This window comes from Dipteris shenzhenensis, chromosome 17 (assembly GCF_047967505.1).
Source record: "Dipteris shenzhenensis isolate YYH24624 ecotype China chromosome 17, Dip_SZ_1.0, whole genome shotgun sequence".
NCBI classification, from domain to species: domain Eukaryota; kingdom Viridiplantae; phylum Streptophyta; class Polypodiopsida; order Gleicheniales; family Dipteridaceae; genus Dipteris; species Dipteris shenzhenensis.
In genome coordinates, this window is record NC_141612.1 from 6,103,366 (window position 1) to 6,127,079 (window position 23,714).

The following is a 23,714-nucleotide window of genomic DNA, read 5'->3' on the forward strand; positions in this document are numbered from 1 at the left end:
AAGATTTATAGGCCATAAAATGACTGAGGGCCTCTGATTTTTGAACCAGGAAGCTTACTATTGTGAACTTAGTGAAGTCGTCCACAAACATAAGGAAGTATCTGGAGCCTGTCAAGGATTTAGTGGGCATCGGGCCACATAAATCGGAATGGACCAGTTGGAGGGGAAAAGTTGAACGAGATTGTGATCTTGGGAATGGTTTTTGTTGAAACTTCTCGAAGATGCAGCCTTCACAAAGATCAATTGGTGCAAGTTGAAAATTGAATTCATCGGCCACCATGTGATGCCTTTGCAGATTTCGGAGAACATTGATGTGGGGATGACCGAGCCTATAGTGCCATCGAAGTGTCTCCATTTGAGAAGTAGTCTGGGTGACTGCAGTATGGGCTTGTGCTAGTCTAGTGGATATACCAAGAGGGTATAATCGTCCATGATGTTTGCAAGTTAAGCTAATTGTATAGCCTGTTGACAATATAAAATGGAAAATGCAGTGTTGGTGGTGAAACTCAATGACAGAGCCATTCTTCGTGGCTTCACTGACAGACAGTAGGTTTCGAGTAAGTGTTTCGAGTAAGTGCTGGTACAAAGTAAACTTTGTCAATGAGCGTGTTCTGCCCATTGGGTAAGTGAATTTGAATGCTACCAAAACCTTGAGCATATTGAGCACTATCATCACCGAGTCGGACTTCAAGTGGGTGTGTTAAGTCGGTGTAATTCATCAGCCAATTCTTGTTGAAGGTCATATGGTGGGTAGCACCGATATCAAAATACCATTCATCATCTGGAGGATTGTGCGTCTCAATTGTAACTGTAAACAGTTGGAGGGGTATTCTGTCATCGGTTTCAGAATAGGTTGCAGGATTGTGTTCATCAAGTTGAGCAATGTGTGCTTGTGCTCGGGGTTGGAAACGAGATTGTGGTCTTGTTTCTCTTTGCTTTGTGCGACATTCTCACTCAAGATGGCCAATTCTGTGGCAGTAATTGCATTGCATACTTCGTGAAAATCCAGAAGGAGTTCGTGTGCCTCGGTGAGCAGATGGCCGTGAGGGGTTGGTGAAGCTTGAGTGGCGAGTATCACGAAATTGGTTTGATGAACCATTTGTCCGTCCGGATGAGCGTCGGAAGTTTTTACTCATTCGAGTATTCATGGCCATAGGAGTGACAACCAGGGGAGATTTAGTGGAATGGTCATTCATGACTTGCTCCTGTTTGATCTTGCTTGCAAGCAAGGCAACAGTCTAATTTGCAACTGTTGATTGGGTGGTGATAAAGGATCTCCACGTCGAGGGCAAAGCAGCGAGCAATAGCATAACTTGCAATGTATCGGGGATGACCAGTCCGGCGATAATTGCGTTATCAAGCATTGTTTGCCACTCATCGACAAACATATCAGTGGATTGCTCCATTTTCATCTCGAAGTTGATCAATTTCTTGAGAATGGTAACTTGAGAAGGCATGTCCGTGTGTTCGTACTGAGCTTTTAGATGATCCCACATGGATTTTGATGTGGCTAATGTGCGTACAAGTTGGACCTGTTTGTGGTTTATGTGCAAGACAATCTCAGTGCGAGCGCTGAGATCTTTGAGATTCCAGGCATCCTGTGCAGCAACTTGGGCTGCAGCCTGAGCGACTGTGAGTTGCATTAACGAAAGTAAGGAAGCCGCTTCATGTGCACTCCATGCTTGGTAGAACCACTGAAACGGAAGAGAGGCTTGAGCAAACCAATCAAGGCATATCTAGCCAAAGTTGAGGACACACCTACATATATTCTTACAAATGATGTGGGTGCCTGACCTTCGAAAAGAAAATAGGCATTTGAGCCTTGGGTCACAAGAATTTGCAATGGCACATGCAAGACATTATTCCAGCACACGTCCTGCTAGAGAAACATTGCATATGTTCCCTATGCTATGGACAAATCCAAAATAGAAAGGTGTCGATTTTCTCAAGAAAGAATGTACAAATGGCCACCAAAACAAAACACACAAGCACTCTCAATAAGATAGAGGATCGACTAATTTCCATTAGGATACCATTCGCTCAAATAAGGCAGCTATCATATGAAGGCCAACTCGGGCTTCACGGCAGCATAGTAAATGCATTTGCAGATGTTGACAGAGCATAGCAAGTTCTTCCACGTTTCTTGAGTGAAAGTGCCACAGTTGCAGTAGCAATCAAGCGCAAACTACATTACGAGCACAACTACATTAGCGGATTGGTCTAGCCTACAAGAACCACGCATGTGCTACATGAGATACTAGAGACACCATTGTACAAGGACAACAACGTACAAATTAATGAGGCATGGCTACAACATATTGTGGAAATCCAAGCAGCCGAAGCAGTGGATAGTGCATCAACTCCACAAACAAGCGGGGAGAATTATGACGATGACCTGCAAACAAACACTTTGGTCCATGGGATTTACTCAAGCCAACAAGTTATTGACCACGAGGCCGCTCCGATAGTAGTTGGACCGTCCGAGGGATTCTCACCTTTGGGCATTTTCAAAGACACACAATGCGAAGAGTTAGCTTTTTCCAACACTATTTTATGGCCACAGTCGTTCATATAACATTCCACCCCGAACAATGTACCAAGAAATAGCAAAGTGGGAACTATGCAATGAGGGCAGAAGCTTTGTGTTATCAATAGAGAACCTCTTCTTCAAAACAATGAAAGTGCTAATCCACCAAATACTTTCTTCATCGTCTTGGGTCCGTATGAGAAAAGGGCAACTACAGGGGAAGGAACTGCAAGCATGGATTGCTATACAAGACACAAACATTGAGAAATTGTTACAATCAAACATTGGCTACCACAACTTCACCTATTTGAGGACGTCATCAGACTACAAACAATGGCCGAAGAGAAATGTTTTCTCAACGGTTAGGCAACTGGGTGCGCCTACAGTCTTCATAACACTATCAGCAGCAAAAAAAAAGGTGGGGCTCGCTACAAGCATCCCTGCAACAATAACGCAAGAGAGAGTAGCAACGCCCAAGCAAACGAAACACACAAGCTCATGAGGTCTAACACAATCACCATAGCTCAGTATTATGTGCACAAATTCAAAGCTCTAAAAACACTATTGCGCCAAGATGATAGCATACTAGGCTAGGTCTAGGACTTCTTTGTTGTCAGAGAATTCCAAAACAGGGGGAGCCAACATGAGCATGGGCTGCTATGGATCGAGAACGCTCCAAGCTATGGAACTTCCAGCGATGAAGAACTAGAGAATTTCACAGACAAGTATATTTCTGCAGATAGTGACTTGCTCGACATTTACCAGAAGGACTTGCAAACTCACAAGCATCGAAAAACATGCCAGAAGAGAAAAACAAAGTGCAGGTTCGGCTTTCCAAGGGCTCCAATGCGCAAAACAACATTGCTCGTCCCTTTGCCAGAACAACATAACAATCAAAAATCGTAACTGAACTACAAGAAGATAGAGCTAGCAATGCAAGACAACAAAAACAAAGCCTTGGACTTTGACCAGTTCCTCAAAGAAATTGCAATGTCAGAGCCTGACTACAAAAAAGCAATTCGCAATAGAATCTCGCAACCCACCATTTTCTTGAGAAGACACCCAAAGGACATAAACACGAACAACTTCAATCCTACTCTCTCAAAGCTTTGGGACACAAACACAGATGTACAATTTGTCTTGAACCCTCACGGGGCAACAACACAATTAAGAAAGCAATAACATAGAGCTTCAAGCACAGTGACCCTACAAACGAGCGCATCTAAAGAATAGTTGCAACACAATACTAAATACCCAGCACATCTGTGCCCAACAAGCAGTCTATCTTTGCCTTTCACCACCAGTCTCAACCACAACCAGGGAGTTTCTATACAACAACACCAGCAGCCTCGAACAAAGAACAATGCTACTAAAACGACGCACACAACTCGAACAACTACACCCAGACCGCACACACGTTTTCTTCGATGACATAATCACTACATACAAACAATGACAGGAAGGGCTTAATGACACTGCCTCGCTGCATTTGCAAGCCAATACACGATAACAAAAAGGCACAACCAAAAAAAGAAAGCACAAAAAAATAATACGATTCAATAACTACAATGTTTCAAAAGATCCTGAAAACCACTATAGGGAGAAATGCTTGTTGTACCTCCCTTTCGATGCACAGAAGCACTCAACAAATGAGGAGCACAAAACTTGGAAGGATGTCTACAAATACAACAAACAAATAATTGAATACAACTGTAGCAAGTTTCAAAAACAGATACCCCCAGTCACACAATCAGCCAACATCGACAGCACTGCAGAAACAAGCTCATCGACTGCACAACAGCAAGCTTCATCCGAAAAATTCGACCTCGCGAATGGATCACTCATCCAACAAACAATGAAGACCAACCTACAACTACAACAACAAAATTTGACAAATGAAGCATACTACACCATGATAAAGAAGCTTAACAATGAGCAATGACATATTCTAGATGACATATAGCTGAAAAAGAGGCTACAACCAGAAAAACCAATCCACCTATTTCTGTCAGAGAATACAAGGCTTAGCACAGGAAAAACATACACAGCAATACTAATTGCAGAGGCGCTCAAGCAATTTTACTCGCATAATAGCACAGTAAATGTCGAGCTACCAACAATACTACTAGTAGCATACACTAGGAAAGCAACAAGAGCAATCAACGAGAACACCCTCCATGGAGCCCTGCGCTTACCATTGCAATTATCCACGTACACACCTCTCGACAGAGAAGCTACAAATCTTGTCATCAGAATACAAGGACATAGAGCTACTTCTTATCGACGAAATCTCACTCGTGGGACTAAACACAATACTAGCAGCAGACATGTGCATGCGTGAAATCAAACACAACCACACGAAGCCTTTCGACGAGGTCGACATTCTGCTCTGTGGAGACCTATGCTAAGCAAGCCCAGTAAAAGACTTTTTGGCTTTCACAAATCACACAAACACAACATTATGTTAGATTCCTTCTGGCAAACATATATCCAATACTATGAACTAACAAAACCCATGCGGCAAGAAGCTACAGTACCTCCTGTAGTGGTTGCTCATCCCCCTCTGCTCTTTCTCCCTCCATTCCTAGCTACAACACCTCCTAGAGCAGCTGCTCATCCCGCTCTACTCTTTCTCCCTCCATTCCTAGCTACAGCACCTCTTGGAGCTTCTCTCAAGCTTCAGTTGCACCCTCTATACCTTCTCCGTCTCTCTCCCTCTATCGGAGCTGCTCTCTCCCTCCAAGCTGCACTTTCTAGTCCACTATTGCTATTGTGACCTCTGTACAAGCATGGTGAGGAGACCATACATGTACTCTGTGTCCCCAGGAGCAAAAATGCACTGGGTGAATGGGTGCCTTGCACCTACAGCTTGAATGATTGGATAGTCATGAGAGGATCTGCCAAGAGTCCACATAAGCTTCCCAAGAGCAAAAGAGGTGATCTTTTGCATGAATGGAAGGGCCACATCATGAAGTTCAAGCTTGGGAAGAAAGAATTGCTTGCAAAAGTGCAACACATCTACATGGGGAAGGACATGTGCCTTCCTCCATCAAGCAATCAATCGACAATACCATCGCATTGTAAGTCTGCATTTTGTGTAAGATTTTGAAGTGTAATGAGTCAGCTTGAAATTGTATTTTGAAATAGAACCAGTGTAATGAGTCAGTTTAAAATTGTATTTTGAAATAGCACTTATGCATAGCAGATGTATTTCCTTCAGACTTTGAGGAGTGGGAACCAGTCGAGTGCTTCTTAGGTAAGTTTACTGCCATTCATGAGGATTTAGGAAGGCAAATGCATGCTGGAGAGAACTCTCTGCTTTGAAACAGAGAAATATCCATTGGTATAATGCCAAGTACATTACTCCAAGGACGGCATCAGGCTATGGCCATCTTCAATGCATTGCAACACCACAACTTGAAGACATGGATTGCAGCATGGTGGACACAAGAACAATGCAATCATACAAGGAAAAGATTGCAAAGGATGTGGGCATGGCCATGAAGTTTACATCTGGCTCTAAATGGGTAAGGTTGTCTTGGTTTATGCCTCTGCACATTTTTGCTTCTTGTTTTCATAATATCCAGATGCACAGAACAAAAACCATGTGGTCATGCAAGTGCCTACATGAGAATGCCCTTAAGGAATTGCTTGGGGTGAATTGGGGAAGCAGGTCAGGTGAACAAAAGGGTGATCTATTTCAATGCCATGTATGTAAGGACAATGTGGTTGTCAAGTACCACATCTCCCGCCAAATGTTATATTTTGCTTTCCAATATAGGCGTTGGAAGAAAACAGGTGATAATTGGCTCCCCCTTGACTCTAATGATGATGATAATACAAGGGTAAGTTTATGTATTGGTTCTCATTTAGGAGATGTTAAGAATGTGACTGTCACGTCCTCGTCACGTCACAGTGGCATTGGTCATGGAGGATGGCATGTCTGAGTCCTTTCACTTTACCTTAAATGGTGAAAAGGTAGGAAAGCGTGCAGAGAAGCTCATGCATAGTGCCACTTTTATCCCTCCTGTAATATTGAAGATTGTTTAGAAAATGTGGGGTGGAACAATTGTGGATTTTGACATTTTCCAATTAATAGTGGTGCAATTAATTTTGATGTTTTGAATGGTTTTGTTTCATGTCAATGTCAAGTTTTTTCCAAAAATTTTATAATTCTTTTTATTTTTCATATTTAGAACATTTGGGTATATATAGGTTATAAAGTTACTTTAGTTTCGAAGTTTCACTATCATAGCCATTGTTCTCCTAGCTACCAAACTACCATGGATTCTGCTAGGTCTACCTTCCATGATTTCATCCCCCGTACTCCATTAATTGATAGAGAGGAGGAGTTATTTCCTGTCTTTGATAAGAGCATAGATGTCCTAGGCACCTACTTGGGAGCCCGAGATGATTTTGAAGACCTCATCAAGTACATGCAAGACTACATCGCGAGTTTTGCATATCAACTTGATGAGTCTACAAAAAGATGGGTCCCAATTGATTATTTGAAGTACTTGTTCAATCAAGAACCCAGGTTCATGAAGCATTTAGATCGCTTTCGAGCCCAGCTCACACCCCTAGGGTTTAGGGAGGTGGACACTGATGACCTCCTAGCATGTGGAGTCATCGGAAACATAGGAAATAGGTTCCTATCCTGGGAAATGACCTTTATTTTCCTTCTCTAGGAGGGACAAATGGAAGAGGAGGCCTCAATCTCAAGCCCTGACCCTACCCCTGCCCTTTCCGATCCTCTTATTTCTGTAGATGAGCCCAACATCTACAATGAAGAGCCCATAGATGAAGAAGCTGAGGAGCGGGAAGCTGCATTGGCCCTGCAAGTGCTCCAACAACCTCTTGAACCCCATTCTACTTCTCAAATTCCATCCACCTTGGGCACCACCTTTGTTGACCCTGCAAGAATGATATGGTTTCTTGCTCCCCTTCTTGTCGATGGAGAACAATACCTCTTTCTCCATGACATAGAGGCTATGTTTGGTCTCCGGGAGGATGAAGCTCTTGGTATCCTGTGTGGATATGAGGTGGACACGACTATGTAAGAACCTGGGCTTTTAGGAGCATATGATTCAATAGAAGAGGTTCTTGCTTTAACATTGGCCCAAATCAAAGATGCAGAGACATCAATCTACTCCGACCTACCTGATGTTCCAGAAGAAGCCTCCACATCTCACTCCAGACTGGATCCATCCTCATTGACAAAGAGGAAGGGATTGAGCATGATGACTCCATAGTGGTAAGAAACTATGAGCTTTGAATTTCTTCTCTCTTGGTATACTTTTGCTTTAATGGAATTCTAATGTAATGTTGGAATATTGCAGGAGGCATTTGAGGTCGACCTATTCTCATCTCGGCAACACCTTGTTCGCAGTAGCTTCGGCCGAGATCACTCACTGGCACATTACCTTGGCCAAGCAAAAGGGCGCTTTGTGGTTATCCACAAAAAGTTTTCTCCACATGGCACTGATGACCTCCTGAAGTGCAAGGCCTTGTCAAGAGTGATTGGTCATGTTGACATCAATCGCAATGCTGACAAGGTCATTTTGGTGAACTGCATGGCTACCCTCAATGCCTTTGGAACCAATTTTCAAGGTATGGCATTGACGGCAGCAGCCATGTCCCTGGCCAACAACAACAATAGCAATGACTCTCTATCGACTAGGTTTAGAGCTAGGAGTGTATTTGGGAATTCAAAGCCCAATGTTCTTAGTGTTTTAGAGATGAGAGAAAGGCTCTGAAGCCTTATTGTATAGAAATTTTATTTTATATGAATACAGCTATACTTTTTATATAGTGCCCCATTTTGTGTTCTTTTACAAAATTTATTTTATACTGTCATTATATTTTGTAACTTTAATTGTTGTTGGCATTAATATTTTCATTCACTATTCTGTTCAAAAGCATGCGATCAAATAAATATTTGCACTATAATGGTCATTTCTCAGCAATCTAGTAAGAATCTCACCGTGCGGCAGAAGGCAAATGTGTTCGGCATCGTGCGCGGAGCCCAAAAATGGAAAAACCTTGGTCAAATAGGCCCCATACGTGCCATAGTGGGTTTTTCCATTTTTGGGCTCCCTGCGCGATGCCGAACACATTTGCCTTCTGCCGCACGGTGAAAAAACATCATTTGACCACTCAAATTCACACTGAACTTGCAACATCACGTAACATGTATAATAACATGGGAACAGTAATAGAACATAAAAATATCTTTTATTCGTTGGCCTCAAAGGGTAGAGATTTACAAAATGATTCAGGTTACACCAAATGAACCTAAACAACATCTAGGGCCTAAGGGAGGGATCGGAGCAGATGCGCTTGGCGAGTGCAAGGTCCTTGTCCATCACTGTTACTCTTTTGGCATAGTTAGCACATAAGTTCACGTCTTCAAAAAGACCTACAGTCATCTGCTCCGTTGCCTCCTAAATTGCTCCCATAGCGCCCCGGGGGATTCACTCTTCATTAAAGGGGGACGTCACCTGCGTGCATGAACTTGAAGAAAAACCCCCTATTTAAGATCCATGTAGGATTATAAAACACCCCTATTTAAGCTTATAAGGTACAAGAAAAAGTCTAGTGTGCTCCCCCCCTTTCCTTAAACCTATGTCAAGACGGCTATCCTATTTTGTCAAACAACAAGACTATAAGACGGCTATCATATTTTGTCAAACATCCATCTGTCATCTGCACACCCTCCGCACACTTGTTACCATACATGGTTAGCATGGTAATTCTTGATTCAAGCCTAATAATGATGATAACAGCATTTGTTAAAGTTACATCTATCAAAATAGATGTTCTTGATTCATGCCTAATAGTGATGATAAGAGCACTCATTTGTTGGCATTACATCCATTACATGCTAATCACCTACATTGACATGCTAACCAAGGCAACATTATACCATTTTGCATACGTATTGACTGTACATCTACAAAGAGTATACATATCCACCAATGTATTTCCATACGTAAAGCTCTTGAAATACTATCAAGATGTCTTTTCAAGTAAGCCTAGCCTCCTTCCTTGCCCAATACATATTCTCCAAGTATGTTGGAGGAGCAGATACGAGGTATGATGATCCTTTTAATGGACAAGGCTATAAGTGGCATAGCCTGGGCATCCCTTAATCCCATCTCCTTTAATCCTCAATGGGAGCAACAGGTGTAGCTAGCCTTATCGAAGCTAGCTGCATATCATATGCATTACCTCCTTACAAAGGTGTAGCAGAAGCAATAACTAGATCTACAAGACAAGCCTCATCACCTCTAACATAGCCCCATATACTCTTACCAACTAACACATTATTCACCATAAAACTCCACATGGAATACTTGGTTCCATCCAATTTATCCTCCCAGGCCAAAACTTCAAACATCTCCCGAATTTAGATTCAGATTTTGATTCTGAACCATCTTAGATGTATGCATAAACTGCCCACTGATTCACATGCTGTGAATGGTATTGCACCAACAAAATCACATTAACCCACTATCCAATGCTTGGCTAAACAATGCACAAACCTCACTGAACTTCCAATGCAGACCTGTACTTGCAAAACATGAACTAATTTGAATGTTGTATTGCCAAATACAGAGGTAAACAGCTCCAAATCCTTTCCCATAATTGGCAACAGTCTCAAAACCTGCTCAGAATAGTGTAGACAGCAACTACATTCACTGTTATTGGGGCGAACAAGCTAGAAAGCTGTAGTAGACCCAATATATAGCGTATAAGAATGATTACACACTAACATAAACAAGTTTCTTCTCCCTTAAAAAACAAACACTAGAATGAGAAAGCTGAAAAGCATCTTGGATGTTTAATAGGCCAAAACTTCAAACACATCTCCCGAATTTAGATTCAGATTTTGATTCTGAACCATCTTAGATGTATGCATAAACTGCCCACGGATTCACATGCTGTGAATGGTATTGCACCAACAAAATCACATTAACCCACTAGCCAATGCTTGGCTAAACAATGCACAAACCTCACTGAACTTCCAATGCAGACCTGTACTTGCAAAACATGAACTAATTTGAATGTTGTATTGCCAAATACAGAGGTAAACAGCTCCAAATCCTTTCCCATAATTGGCAACAGTCTCAAAACCTGCTCAGAATAGTGTAGACAGCAACTACATTCACTGTTATTGGGGTAAACAAGATAGAAACTGTAGTAGACCCAATATATAGTGTATAGGAATGATTACACACTAACATAAACAAGTTTCTTCTTCCTTAAAAAACAAACACTAGAATGAGAAAGCTGAAAAGCATCTTGGATGTTTAAAAGGCCAAAACTTCAAACACGTCTCCCGAATTTAGATTCAGATTTTGATTCTGAACCATCTTAGATGTATGCATAAACTGCCCACTGATTCACATGCTGTGAATGGTATTGCACCAACAAAATCACATTAACCCACTAGCCAATGCTTGGCTAAACAATGCACAAACCTCACTGAACTTCCAATGCAGACCTGTACTTGCAAAACATGAACTAATTTGAATGTTGTATTGCCAAATACAGAGGTAAACAGCTCCAAATCCTTTCCCATAATTGGCAACAGTCTCAAAACCTGCTCAGAATAGTGTAAATAGCAACTACATTCACTGTTATTGGGGCGGACAAGCTAGAAAGCTGTAGTAGACCCAATATATAGCATATAAGAATGATTACACACTAACATAAACAAGTTTCTTCTCCCTTAAAAAACAAACACTAGAATGAGAAAGCTGAAAAGCATCTTGGATGTTTAATAGCAGCAAATATGAAGTTACACAAGAGTAACACCTGAACAGTCCATGAATCTAAACCAAAATTTGATAGAGTAGAAAACATAAAATGCATCTTGAATGTTTACTAGAAAAACTAAAAATTAAACAAGAGTAACACCCGAACAATCCATGTCTACAATCCATGTCTATAATCCATAAGTTTAGCATTGACACATCTATGGGCATCTTCTCATAAATGCTGCATCATGCCACATAGCTTGCCAACAAATTTATCCTGCAAAACAAACATAAGCTCCCTGTCAAGTTACATGCTGCAAACCTAGGATCCCTATGTGATAAGAAGGATTGAAAGCACATTAACAAAAACATATGTTACCTTCATCTACATCAGAGATTGGAGCAGTAGGGCTGCAAATGGACTAGGAAGGAGGGAAGGGAAGGGATGACTTCAAAATGGATAAACTTTACAAAAATTTAAAAAATAGAAAATGTACCTTTTCTGCCCTGAACATATTCATTGAAAAGTTTGTAGTCATTCTCATCAAGATGGTATTTCTTTGTTTGTCGATCATAGTTGAGATTGGCCAAGGCTATTATAGATTCCAAATCCACAGATTGGTTGTCAACAAGGTCATATGTGTAGGTCCTAGTTCCCTTTGCTTGTTGATACCATGACAAATGAATTTGAACATTCAAAGGCCTATCCAATAGATCAAAGGGGCCTCTTGTCTCTTTTAGACAATTTCCAACCTTTCTCCTCATGCTTACCACCCTTCCAAGGTACCACATGCCGTTTACAACACCCTTACTAGTATTCCCAGCTTTTCCTTTTCCTCTTGTCTTTTTGTTTGCATTTATTGATGTGCTTTCAAACAATACTGCACAATCAGATCCTATACCAAGACATGTTCCTGTATGAATCATTGCCTTCTTCTCCAAAGAAAAATACACTCCACTTTTCACCCTTGTTAATCTATCTTTAGATAGTGTGGGATTTCCATTCAATTGGCTGACAAGTGTGCTTTTAGAAATGGCTTTCCCATCCACTTCAACAAATGGCGATATTTCACTAGCCACCTTCTCCTCCTCATCAATTAGACAATCAATCACATGACAAAGCTCACTTTCACTAGTAATTTCCTCATCCAGATCACCTCGAACACCACTATCAAAGTGATTATCTTCATCTATAAGTAGAACATCATCCAATGATTCATCTTCATCCACATATTCAAGATTAGGGTTGAAGAGTTCTAAGAGATCTCCCTCCTCCCATGATTCATTCCAAAAAGTTTCATCGCGCATACCAAGTGTCTCACTTATGGCCTTTGCTTCTAATAATCCCTCTTTCAATGCAGATACCATATGGTTGTCACTACTCACACAAGCATAGTCTCCCAGGTTGGCCAAAGGAGTGTCATTCTCCTTTTCCAAAGTAGCCCATATATTTTCTTGTTTAGAATGAGCTGCTGGAAATTTAAGAATTGAACCTACTTGAAACTCTGCTATTCTATTAAGTGCTCCTGTACTACTCAGCAAATCAAAGCCATCATAGCATCTTTCATTCCGAACCACTCCACCCACCTTGCTGAAAAAATTCTCACATGCATCCGATCCCGTGCAAGAAAGGGGTACGTGCAAGTGAGGATGCTTTTCCCTAAAGGTCTTTATCAAGAGAACCACAAAGTGACATGACAATTGAATGTCAATGAATGTTTCTCTACTGATAAAGTTTTGCTTTAGGGAGTATGCATCATGTTTAGTGATCCACATGCGCCAAATCCTACATATAGAAAGAACCATGAGTATTAGCCACATAAACCTTGGAAATATGTTCAAAAATCCTTTATTCATATATCACTAATAGCAATGGTAGCAACTTCTACATACCTGAAAAAGAAAGACACCTTTCCTGCAGCTTTCACACGACCATACAAGTCTAAGGTAGGTGATAAGAAAATATCAATGTAAGATGCTACTATTGATAAGTACATACGTGTGCCCAATGTCCGCTCTTGGTGAGCACCATAGCCTTCTTGTAATAACTTCAAACACTTTTGTACTTTCTTTGCAGCAATCCTTTGTGCAGCTCTCCAATTTTGTCTATCCTTCCTCTCAATATCCCCTTCTTGCAAGCCATGTTCATCAACCTTGAATAATTGATATACAATTGCTACATGATTCAAAGTCACAAGCTCTCTACCAAGTACCAACCTCCTAGATGCACTATCCAAAGGATTGATAAGTTTCTTTCCATTATGGATATAGTCTTGATCATGCAAACCACTGATACTCCCATCAAATGTGATGTGTGCTGTAAAGGGCCAACCCTTCCAAGGAATGCACAACCTGGGACCTTGACAAGAAGAGTAATCTTGCAACATCAACTTTTTGCGCCTACTATCCCCATCTGAAGCATGTCCTATCAATGGACCTACCACGTCCCTTAGAAAAATGTTCCAAGAAAGCTGAATGCTCTCCCACTGTTCTCTGACAAACATGGAATCAAACCTATTACATGTCAATTGCACCAATAGAACTAGCTTTGGCAAGCATTCAAGAAGAGGATTCACTATCAATACCCTTGCATAATGAGCAATCACATTATGTTGAAAAGCATCCACAACTCTAAGATATCCATCTTGACCATCACCAACTTGCACGACAAAGTATGGAATGCAAGTGTGTTCCAACTTTTTACCACAAAAGCCAACCAAATTATCATCACGTGCCACCCATCTCACCATTCTTTTCACAACTGTTTCAGCTAGAAGAACTGGCACACTACCCAAGGGTATACCTTTCTTCATCATGTGACAAGAGTAAACTTCTCTTGCATGTTGAAATATATCCTCTTGTAAACCAATTCGAAAGAAAAGTGCTTTTCTTGTGGACCTCATTGTGGTGGACATGTGTGGACCTCCAAGGTTAAGTGATAAGAAATTATGCAACCTTGTCCCTCCCCATATCTTGACAGTCTCAAATAATTCCTTTGTTGTATTGGAATATCTCTTCCCTTGACCTACTCTTGAAATGTTTTGTGAAATGTCAACAAAGAAGTTCCACAATGCCTTCTTTCCCTCAAACAGACCTAGCTCATGAGCATTGATTATATCTTGACAAAATTTTCTAACATCTTTCCTCACCATGGCTTCCATAGTGCTCTCCCGAAGACTTCTAACCTTCACGCTCAATGCAACAACTTCAGTTCTTGTGAATTCTATCTCCTTCTTCAATACCCGAACCATTGTGGACTTTGTTTTTGCTACTCTCAATAACTCTAAATGAGTTAAATAATCTAACCGTCTACCACCTCCTATGTCTCTTGATCCACGAGTGTCTGAAGATCGAATTTGTCGATACACTTGCATGTGAAAGTCTCGTTCTTTAGGAATAGTAGCACATGCACCACATTGCAAATTATCAAAGTATGTTCCCTCCAAACATATCCGCTTGCAATCCTTATGATGGAAAGTGCCATTAATTTCAATGAACTCTGTTGTCCCCATCATAATTGTTGCCTTAGTTGCTGGCTCATTGTGCCATTTGCCACCTCCCTTACTATCATCCAAAAAGGGCTTCAAGTCAACCACATTCCCATCATAGTTATATGACCCTTGCCAAAAACCCCAACACAAGGTTGCAAGCAAGCTACTCTCTGTGAGCAAAGGAGGAATCTGTTAAGTTCCCAATAGACTTGATGGAGAGAGAGCCAAAAGCCATATGACTAGCTACACCTAACATCTCTATAAAAAAACAGAAATAGTGATTGAAAATAGAAGCTTGAAAATTTGCCTAATGGAGAGAGAGCCAAAAGCCATATGACTAGCTACACCTAACATCTCTATAAAAAATCAAAAATAATGATTGAAAATAGAAGCATATGAGAAATACCTGATGGCTTTCGTGATGCATTGGTAGTTTGCAAGGTGTCATTATCTATAAGAAAACATTACAATAGAGCATAAGAAAAAATGTTCACTTGGAAAATACAAAGCTGATGGAAAACACAGCTAAAACATGTGAGTTTTACCTTTAGCAGAACATTTCTTGAAAAAACCACTTAGATCTCTTTGCTTCTTATCTATAATTGTCACCTTGGATGGGCAACCACCAGCCCTCTTCACTTGATTACTAGAATCAATGCCACTAGCCTTTGTGATATGTAGCTTGGATTTCATATGCTCAATCATGCATTGTCGTAGAGATCCTGTCTTTGGAAATAGTGGTATCCACTTGTTATCTAGCATGCAGCTTATATAGACTTTTGATAGAGTGCTATAATCTCCAATAGTCTCTGTTACTAGTTGAAACACCACATTACTCTCACTTGCAAAGGTTGAAACCTCCAACATTGCTTCATTTACTTTTTCTTTTCCTAATTCCATAATATCATCCAATGAACCACGGCTGTCTTTTCTATGGCTCTCTTGCCCACATAACCCAATAATCCTCATATGGGATGCTGAGTTGATGTGTGAGTGTGTGTAATTATACAAAGTGTCAGGACCCCCTTGACCATAAGAGCAATCACACTCCTCACACCAAATCTGAAACAATGCTTTACCATCCTTGTCCTTTGACATGAGCTCAAATCTATCATGTCGGCCTTTTGCTCTTAACTTTTCTTTGGCTATCTTAATCTCCCTCTGCCATTTTTTGACCTCAGATGGTGTTGCAAGGTGACTCTTCAATCGATTCTTAGAAACACTACCACACGTAGTCGAATCATCCACCATATTGTACCTCTCACACCCTTGAGCAAGATCATGCATACATAAATCTGGAGACACTGTACACTTTGGCTGCTGCATTTTATTGCTATCTCCAACTGAGTCCACTTTTTGGCGTTTGCCTTGTGTATCATATTCCATTTTCAATTGGATGGTTACTTCTGCAACATCAACTATCCATCTCTCCTCTTGCTTGGCCCCTATTGGAATTTTCCTAGATCCTCCCAAAATATAAACTCATCTATGATGAGATTATCAAGGATGATCTCTTCTCTCAAGTCCTTGTAGGTACCACCGGTTTTAAGATGAACATATCCCAACACATGATTTTCAGCCACACCCTCATCTAACACAATCACAATATCATGCCTCTCCATGCTCCTATAAAAGGGCTAGATAACAAAAAAGGTGCCCAACAAGATAATCTCAAATGGACAGAAAAACCTGTTGTAAAGTAAAGAAAATGAGGAGAAAATTACAACAAAACCATCAATAACATGTTCAAAATGAAGGATGAAATGGACATAAAACCTGGAGCAAAGTATGGAAGAATCAGAGCTGCTTCAAGCCAACAATCTCCTTTTGAAGCTTACAACTACTCTAGCAACTAGTAACAAATTACAGCACCTGTAAACAAATTCCAACCAAAAACATGTGAGTTGAAGTAGAAACATAGGCCTTCTCAATGCATTATCTGCAGTAGCAGCAAAACGTATTGTAAAGTAAAGGAAATGAGGAACAAATTACAGCAAAATCATCATTAACATGTTCAAAATGAAGCATGAAATGGACATAAAACTGTTGACATGTATGGTGATATACAGCTACAAATGTGATTATGGAAGCGTGCAGACAAGGAGTACGATTCTCAAGCCCACCTTGTCAACCACACATAAGGCCAAGTAGGCTGAGAGCACACTAATAGCACCAAGTCCTAGCTGAAAGCTGGCTGGTTTGAACTAAAAAGATTGCAAAAGAGTATGGAGTCATTGCCAGTTAATTGTGTAGAGAATGGGAATGCCCAAGGTGGTATATACAACTAGCTGTGGCCATTTGAAGGTCTTCTAACATGCTTTTGAAAGGATTTTCTGACTCTCTAGCAAGTCCCCTACTCTATCAGACTCATGGGCAACAATCAATGGTAGGATTCGATGATCAGAGACTCCCAAAGATTAGGGTGTTACACTAGATAATAATTGAAAACGGGAGTTGGCGGGCAAAAAGACTTGGTCAAATCAGTGGTTTGCCGCCCACATGGCCAAAAGGGCCAGCTCATCGAGGACCCATGTTTAGCGAGATTCTAAAGGTATTGACTTGATCAATAACGACACCCACCACCTTAATATGCTCAGCTTTGTATCAGTCAAGCTTTCTATGCACGGAGAAATGGCACTGCCAGATTTAGCTCTATGCACGGATGGTCGAACAGAACGCACTCACACACACACACACACACACACACACACATGGATTGTGGGAATGAAAGGGGAAAGGAAGGAATCAAAGATAATGAGCAAATAATCACGACGATCAAGTGCCCGAACAAAGCAAAATCACTTACCTTATGGGGGATAGTCGCTTCGGTGGAGGTGGCGGGGGTGTTGTTGCCTTCTCTACAGGTGCAGCGGGAGCACTGCGACCATTAAGGGCAACATTAATGCAAGAAGGTAAAATGCCATATCCCAAAAAAGAAGAAAGTAGTAGCCACGAAGACAAGCAGGTGTTTCTCTCACAACGGTCATTCCTGCTGGAACGAGCAGCCCACAATAGATAATTGTTTTAGTGAATGTTCATCTTTGTCTTTCTTGCTCAGTCGTTGACTGTGGAAGGCATCAATCCATTTGATTCTTAAATATGTTTTCTTTGTTCCTTACAGGTGTGATTGAATGATGTAATAGACTGGAGACAACATGTCCCTGTTGCTATCTCAAAGTTGAACTTTATGAAAAGGGTATGATGGTTGTGACGGCTGCACCATTTGAAAACACACTCTGCTCTATGCCCCCCAGCACTGCCACCATTGCCAATAATGAGAATACAGATCCTGAAGGAGGTTTCATATTTGAGGGGAGTGATTATTATGATGGACCCAGCACGTTCAACGTTACAGATCACTCTGGCATAAGCTTTGGATGTGACCCTGAGGAGTTTCAAAACAGGGATTCGACTTTGGATAAAACCTGTCTGGCTTCTTCTAGTGAAGCTGATTATTTTATAGGAGAAGGCCAAGTCTCCAAAACTTCGGATGAGGAGAGCCAGCATGATCCTGACGGAGTACAAGTGCAGGATGGTGTGCCAAGTCAAGGCCCAGGATCTTTCAATCCTGAATCAAATTCTAGCTTTAGAGGGTTTCATGACAGCTCACAACTGAGTGATGCATCGGGTCACCATGAGATCAATCAAGACTTTGGCCTAGAGAGTGTCTCAATTGTTGATGGCACTGGAAAAAGTGTTGCTCCATCTTCCAAGAGATCTGGGACCTACAAGGAGTTGGAAGATGCAGAATGCTTGGTTGTAGCACAGACTTCTGACGAAGAAGACTTAAATACAGAGGTCTCAGGTAACGAATTACTTACTGGGCAACCTGAATTGGTGTCAGAGTGCATCTCGGAATTTACCATTGAAAAGGCTGATACTTTGTCTGCTTTGCAAAGTAATGCAGTGCCATCCTTTACTGCATCAAAGGCTACACTGGTCTAGCAACTGAGATTCAGTTTCTAGCCCATACGTATGTTAGAAGACGTAAGAATCTAAAGCATCGGTCTTCAGACAGTGTGGAGGGTATCACAAACCTGAAAGCACCTGCTTTGCCAAAGCATGCACAAAACAAAGAGCATTCATTGCCTGAAATTAAAGTAGATGTGTTTGGACCCTATGTGGGCAAAAATGAGGACAGGCCTATTGTCAAAAGAGCTGGGCAGGTGGAGAGATTCCTTTCAGTCAGAAATAGAAACAGTGACACAGCTGTATATTGCGTGAAGCTAAGTGGAAAAAGCTATAGGAATGCGGTGTATGTATCTGAAAGCTTTGTTTTGAAAAATTATCCTCAACTACTAAGGAATTTCTTGAGGCGGATGGATGATCTACATAGAGTGGATGGGAATTTGGGAGAGAAAGTGGACAGTCCTGCCTTTGACCCCTTGTACCTTCAAGTTGACAGGATTGTTGCAGCTGAACAAAGAGGTCGCAAGAAATGCTATTTGGTAAAGTGGCGTGGACTGCCTTATTCTGAATCAACTTGGGAGTCTGAAGACACAATGCTCGGTGAGAAGGAGGCAATGAAACAATTTTTGCGGATAAATACAAAAGGTGCACCTCCAAGTAGCACAACTACTTTCAAAGATCGCCGTGTGCTTCGGGACTATCAGAAAAAGGGGTTGGCGTGGATGGACCATAATTTTAAAAAACGCATCAATTGTATCCTTGCAGATGAGATGGGTCTGGGAAAGACTATGCAAGTCAGTGTCCTCCTTGTTTTCTTGCAAATGCTAGGCCAAAGAATGTTTTGCAGTGTCTCTTCTTAGGGGGGTGGAAGGTGCGATTGAAAGGCCATGTATGCTGCACTTTATGTTACTGTGATGGAGCTTTTTTAAATAATTATATACAAATATCAACATTTCACGTGCTTGATCACTATGAGATTGAGAGAGTGTTTGAAAACTCAGAAACACAGAGAAACTCAATGGTCAATGTGTCCACTGCTGGCCACATGATTGGAAATTCATCTTCGGAGTACCCTACCTGTGACAAGGGGTCCTTCTCTACACCTGAGGTGGAAGGAATTGTTTTAGACTATCACGGGAATGCTTGTACACACCAAAATAATCATATTGACAGAATGCCAGACTGTGGGAACAGGAAAATGTTGAAGAATGCCAGACTGTGGGAACAAGAAAATGTGACTTAAAACAAGATTGTTGGCAGAAAGTTGAGGGAAATCTTGTTGTGCGTGTATGAACTCGAACAGTAGCAAAATCTCGCTACGGGAGTAATCAAATCACAGTGCTGCTATGATACTGCTATGATACTTGCGAAAACAAAACGCTGGCATAACACGCATGATCGAAGACGATCGTTTTGAGTTTGCTTGGAAAAGTTGAACAACCATCTATATGTGGCTGGGGGCCGGTCAAGTGAGATGTACTCCGAGCCTTACAAAACTGCGGAGCGGTTTGATCTCATGACTAAAAATTTAGCAATGCTGTCGACTCTTGCAAGGCATCTCCATTAGAGCGATAGTTTGTTAGACTGGAATCAGAGACTTCGGATGGCATTGGAAGTGGCGCAGGGACTAGAATACCTTCACAGCTTAAACAGGGAGGATCCACGAAAATTAACGTTTAAACACAAACCGTGATGCAGCTAAGGAAAGAGGTGTGGCCATAGAGGACTCACCTGGCTTACTCCAAAAAGCTCCCTGGACCTGCAGGTTGGAATCACGTCTTCTGCAGGAGGTAAGCTAGTGACCATAAAGACCATTTGAGCTGCACAGCAGTGATTGGATGAACAGCATGCGCTCGTCTAATGGTGTCAACACTGGCTTCAGACAGGCCGATGTACTTGATTTTCCCAGTTTTTTCAGTTCTCCCACCTATGATCTCCACGAGAATCTCGACCCATGAACAGTCTAAAAGCAATTGGGGCATCCAAAGAAATAGGGAAGTGATCTAGCGGTTGTGATCTAGCGGTTGTGCCGTCCTAAGAGATGCGATCAATAGGAAAGCTATTCATCATATGTTAAATCTTGTAATCCAAACAGTCTAATTTATAGCAGAGATGAAAGATAGAACAAACCGTTTCCTCAATGGGGACAGTTGTGTCAACACGGTGCTGATAATAGAGGTCGATATAATCGACATCCAACCTCTTCAAACTAGCCTCGCAGGCGCTACGCACGTACTCCCGTGACCCTTTCACAGAAAAGATGCCGTTGTCCAAGATGTTTCCAAACTTAGTGGCGAGCTGGATCTGGGAGGGAAAGCAACGTTGCCAAAGAAATGCTTCACTGCTGTCCTTCAAAGCAGGCAGATAATACGTAGTGCTTTGTTGCAGATGTCGCGCTTGAAAGGCAGAGGCGGAACGCTTGAAAGGCAGAGGCAGAACGAAGCAAAGGGGCAGAGGCGGAACGAAGTCGAAGTATAAGATAGGGCAAAAGTATAGGGCATAAGATAGGGCAAAAGTGGAAACCCATTTTCCCTCGCTTCCCCATTTTCCCCCCTCCATTTTTGGGGATAAAATTGGCTCCATTTCACCATGGTTAAGAAAACATAGAGTATGGTCAACCGTGTGAAAAGCCCTCACTCATGGGATAGGCCACATGTGTACACATACTTGGGAGGGCAATTAATTTCTACTTTTGTTGGCAAGCCAACTAACCTAATTACTTTATAACATCTTTTCCAAGCCCAAATCGATCATGGTTTCCTTAGTTATTAGGTTCACCGCGACTGATCCATAGTGTATTAAGGCATTTGTAATGGTGTCCTTCAATGCACATCTTTGCTTTGATAGTTCTAGGGTCATCGTCTCTCATAGATTGTCCCAAGACTTACACATAGCGGTCACATGACTTCCTTCCTATCACAAATTGTGAATGAAGGGTTCTATTAAGAAATTCACTATTCAAATAGCGGTCACACAGTCATAATATTGAAAAGACACATGTATATTACACTACTATAGACACTAGAATAAAATAGTAAACCTATATTAAAGAGAGAATGATTTAATGATATATTTGTTTTATATTATGAAAGATTGTTTATATCATGACTTACAAGGTTGGATCTCAAGTTCCTTGATTTGAACCACCCTTAAAACCCATTTCTTGGATCTACAACATTGGGACTCCATGCCCACTCCATGTAGCCTTCCATTACTCCATTTTTTATTTAATCCTCTGATAGATAGTCTCTTTGTCTTTGGGTGATTGGGCAATTTTGCAAAGTGTGCAAAGCAAAGTGTACTAGAAAGATAGAGTGAATATTTACAAATGCCAAAAGAGTTTAAGGACAACTTAGGAGAACTAGCTTGTGGTCAAAATCAAAGAGTGAAAGAGTGAGAGGGTATAGGTGTGGGTGTGGTGGTGTTCATGTGGCCATGTTATGCTTAATTTGCTTGTAGGAATGCATTACTATGGAGCATTTCTTACACCTTTTTCCATAGCCTTTTCTCTTATTTTCTCTAAACATTAGCCCCTTTAATTAGCCACGATTAGTTCTTTGATTACCATAATTAACAATAAGAATCACCATCAATGAAGGAGACCTAGTGTTAGTTTGGGCTTAGTTCATGAACACCCAGTGACTGACTTATCAAATGAGTATTTGTGTGTCATTTCTACATTGGGTCTACATCTAGGGTAAAGATTAGTTCCCCCCCCCCCCCCTCCCACCCCCCTAACTTAAATTTAAGATTAGCCAAAACATAAAAGGGCCCCCACCCCTAATGTATAAGCTTATGCATCATCTGCAAAAAACCCCCCTAGTGTACACTCACGTGATATCGTAAGGTTCCCCTTCTGAATCCCCCGGGCATAGCGCCTGAAGTGAAACGCACATCACTCTTGTAATGCTGTGCTATTTCACGTACAACACACTGGAAGGGTGCACGGGGAATGACATTGTCCACAGTGGTTTGGAACTTGTGGATCTCTTGAAGTGCCTTCACTCCTAATTTTTTGCGCCTCTTAATCTTTGGGGGACCCTACACTGGCCTTTGGACATGGCTCCATGGCCGCTTGTCCGCTTTGAACTTCTTTCGCCTCTCCTCCCTTGCAACCACCTCTTCAGACTCCTCTTCCTGTGTCTGCTGGGTCATTCGAGGTGGCCTATCGTGCCTAGGGGTCTGCTTTGTCCTTGGTCTCTTTTCCTTTTCACCAGGTTGTGAGACAGCAGGCTGAGGCTCTTGCTCAGCTCGTACTAGAGAATCCTCATATCTAATCATCTCGAGGCACAGAGGGTTGATGGTGCTCTTTCGTGCGGTCTGCTTGGTTGGAGGATTGGGGCCAAGGTTCATTATATCTGCGAGCCTGCCAAATACTTCCTCTTATTGCCCCTGTAATCTCTCCATCTCCTCTCTTTGCCTTTCTTGCTCCAAATTGTTGGTCTAGATGCTCCACGCCAGGACCCCACGGAGGAGGGAGGGGTAGTTGATCAGGATTGACTGGACTATTTCGCCCCTCTCGGGAGACCTCTCTACTTCCACGATTAGTTGTGTGGAAGGACTGAGAGGACCCCTCATCGTGCTTGGATCCTTCATCATGCTGGGATTCCTCATGGTGATGAGATCCTTGGGATCCCCCATGAGAGTCGGATGGTGGGGACTCGCATTGCTTGGACTCCTGATGATGAGAACTACCTTCAGATCCTTGGTGATCATTGCCCTCTTGGCCACTGGGGCTTGCAGTGTGTTCGTAGGCCATGGCGTTGTGAGAAGGACAACGGGTAGCGTCTAAACGGCGTCCAGTGGTTCTAGCAGTTTGTTTAACTCGTGCCATAGAAATGAGGGATTTTAGGGTTTTGAAGTGCTTTATATAGTCTTTTTTAAAGCACTTTAGGGTTTTTCTTTTAAATTAGGGTTTTTTGAGTGCACCTCCTCCCCCCAGTCTTTTGTCACCACTTCGGTAATACTTAATCTTCACCACCCTCCCTCCTAACCCACTCACACCTCTGCCCTATCATGTCGCAC

At 41.7% G+C, this 23,714-nt stretch overlaps 2 protein-coding genes across 2 annotated transcripts; both read right to left on the reverse strand.

The window, feature by feature from the left end:
• Positions 1-1,238: 1,238 nt before the first annotated feature.
• LOC147891587 (uncharacterized) lies at positions 1,239-13,068 on the reverse strand. The gene is made up of 6 exons (XM_087387994.1): positions 11,787-13,068; positions 11,011-11,132; positions 10,542-10,663; positions 10,303-10,384; positions 10,095-10,193; positions 1,239-1,694 (listed from the first exon to the last, which is right to left on the reverse strand). The coding sequence occupies exons 1-6, from the start codon at positions 13,063-13,065 to the stop codon at positions 1,239-1,241; spliced, it is 2,160 nt and encodes a 719-aa protein (XP_087244120.1). The 5' UTR covers positions 13,066-13,068.
• A 4,524-nt stretch (positions 13,069-17,592) lies between these two features.
• LOC147891588 (uncharacterized) lies at positions 17,593-21,248 on the reverse strand. Its single transcript, XM_087387995.1, has 3 exons — positions 20,820-21,248; positions 20,421-20,616; positions 17,593-17,658 (listed from the first exon to the last, which is right to left on the reverse strand). Exons 1-2 carry the CDS (start codon positions 21,246-21,248, stop codon positions 20,485-20,487), a joined length of 561 nt encoding a protein of 186 aa, XP_087244121.1. The 3' UTR covers positions 17,593-17,658; positions 20,421-20,484.
• Between the last annotated feature and the right edge of the window lie 2,466 nt (positions 21,249-23,714).

What these genes read in the sequence shown, in the direction of transcription:
- LOC147891587 (XM_087387994.1), bottom strand. Translation starts at nt 13,065, where the DNA reads ATGTGGATCACTAAACATGATGCATACTCCCTAAAGCAAAACTTTATC. An exon ending in ATATGTTCAGGGCAGAAAAG is followed by an intron (nt 11,133 to 11,786) that starts GTACATTTTCTA and finishes TATTCTGAGCAG; the next exon opens with GTTTTGAGACTGTTGCCAAT. An exon ending in TGCATTGGAAGTTCAGTGAG is followed by an intron (nt 10,664 to 11,010) that starts GTTTGTGCATTG and finishes TATTCTGAGCAG; the next exon opens with GTTTTGAGACTGTTGCCAAT.
- LOC147891588 (XM_087387995.1), bottom strand. Translation starts at nt 21,248, where the DNA reads ATGGAGGGGGGAAAATGGGGAAGCGAGGGAAAATGGGTTTCCACTTTT. An exon ending in CTGTCCCCATTGAGGAAACG is followed by an intron (nt 20,617 to 20,819) that starts GTTTGTTCTATC and finishes TGGAGATCATAG; the next exon opens with GTGGGAGAACTGAAAAAACT.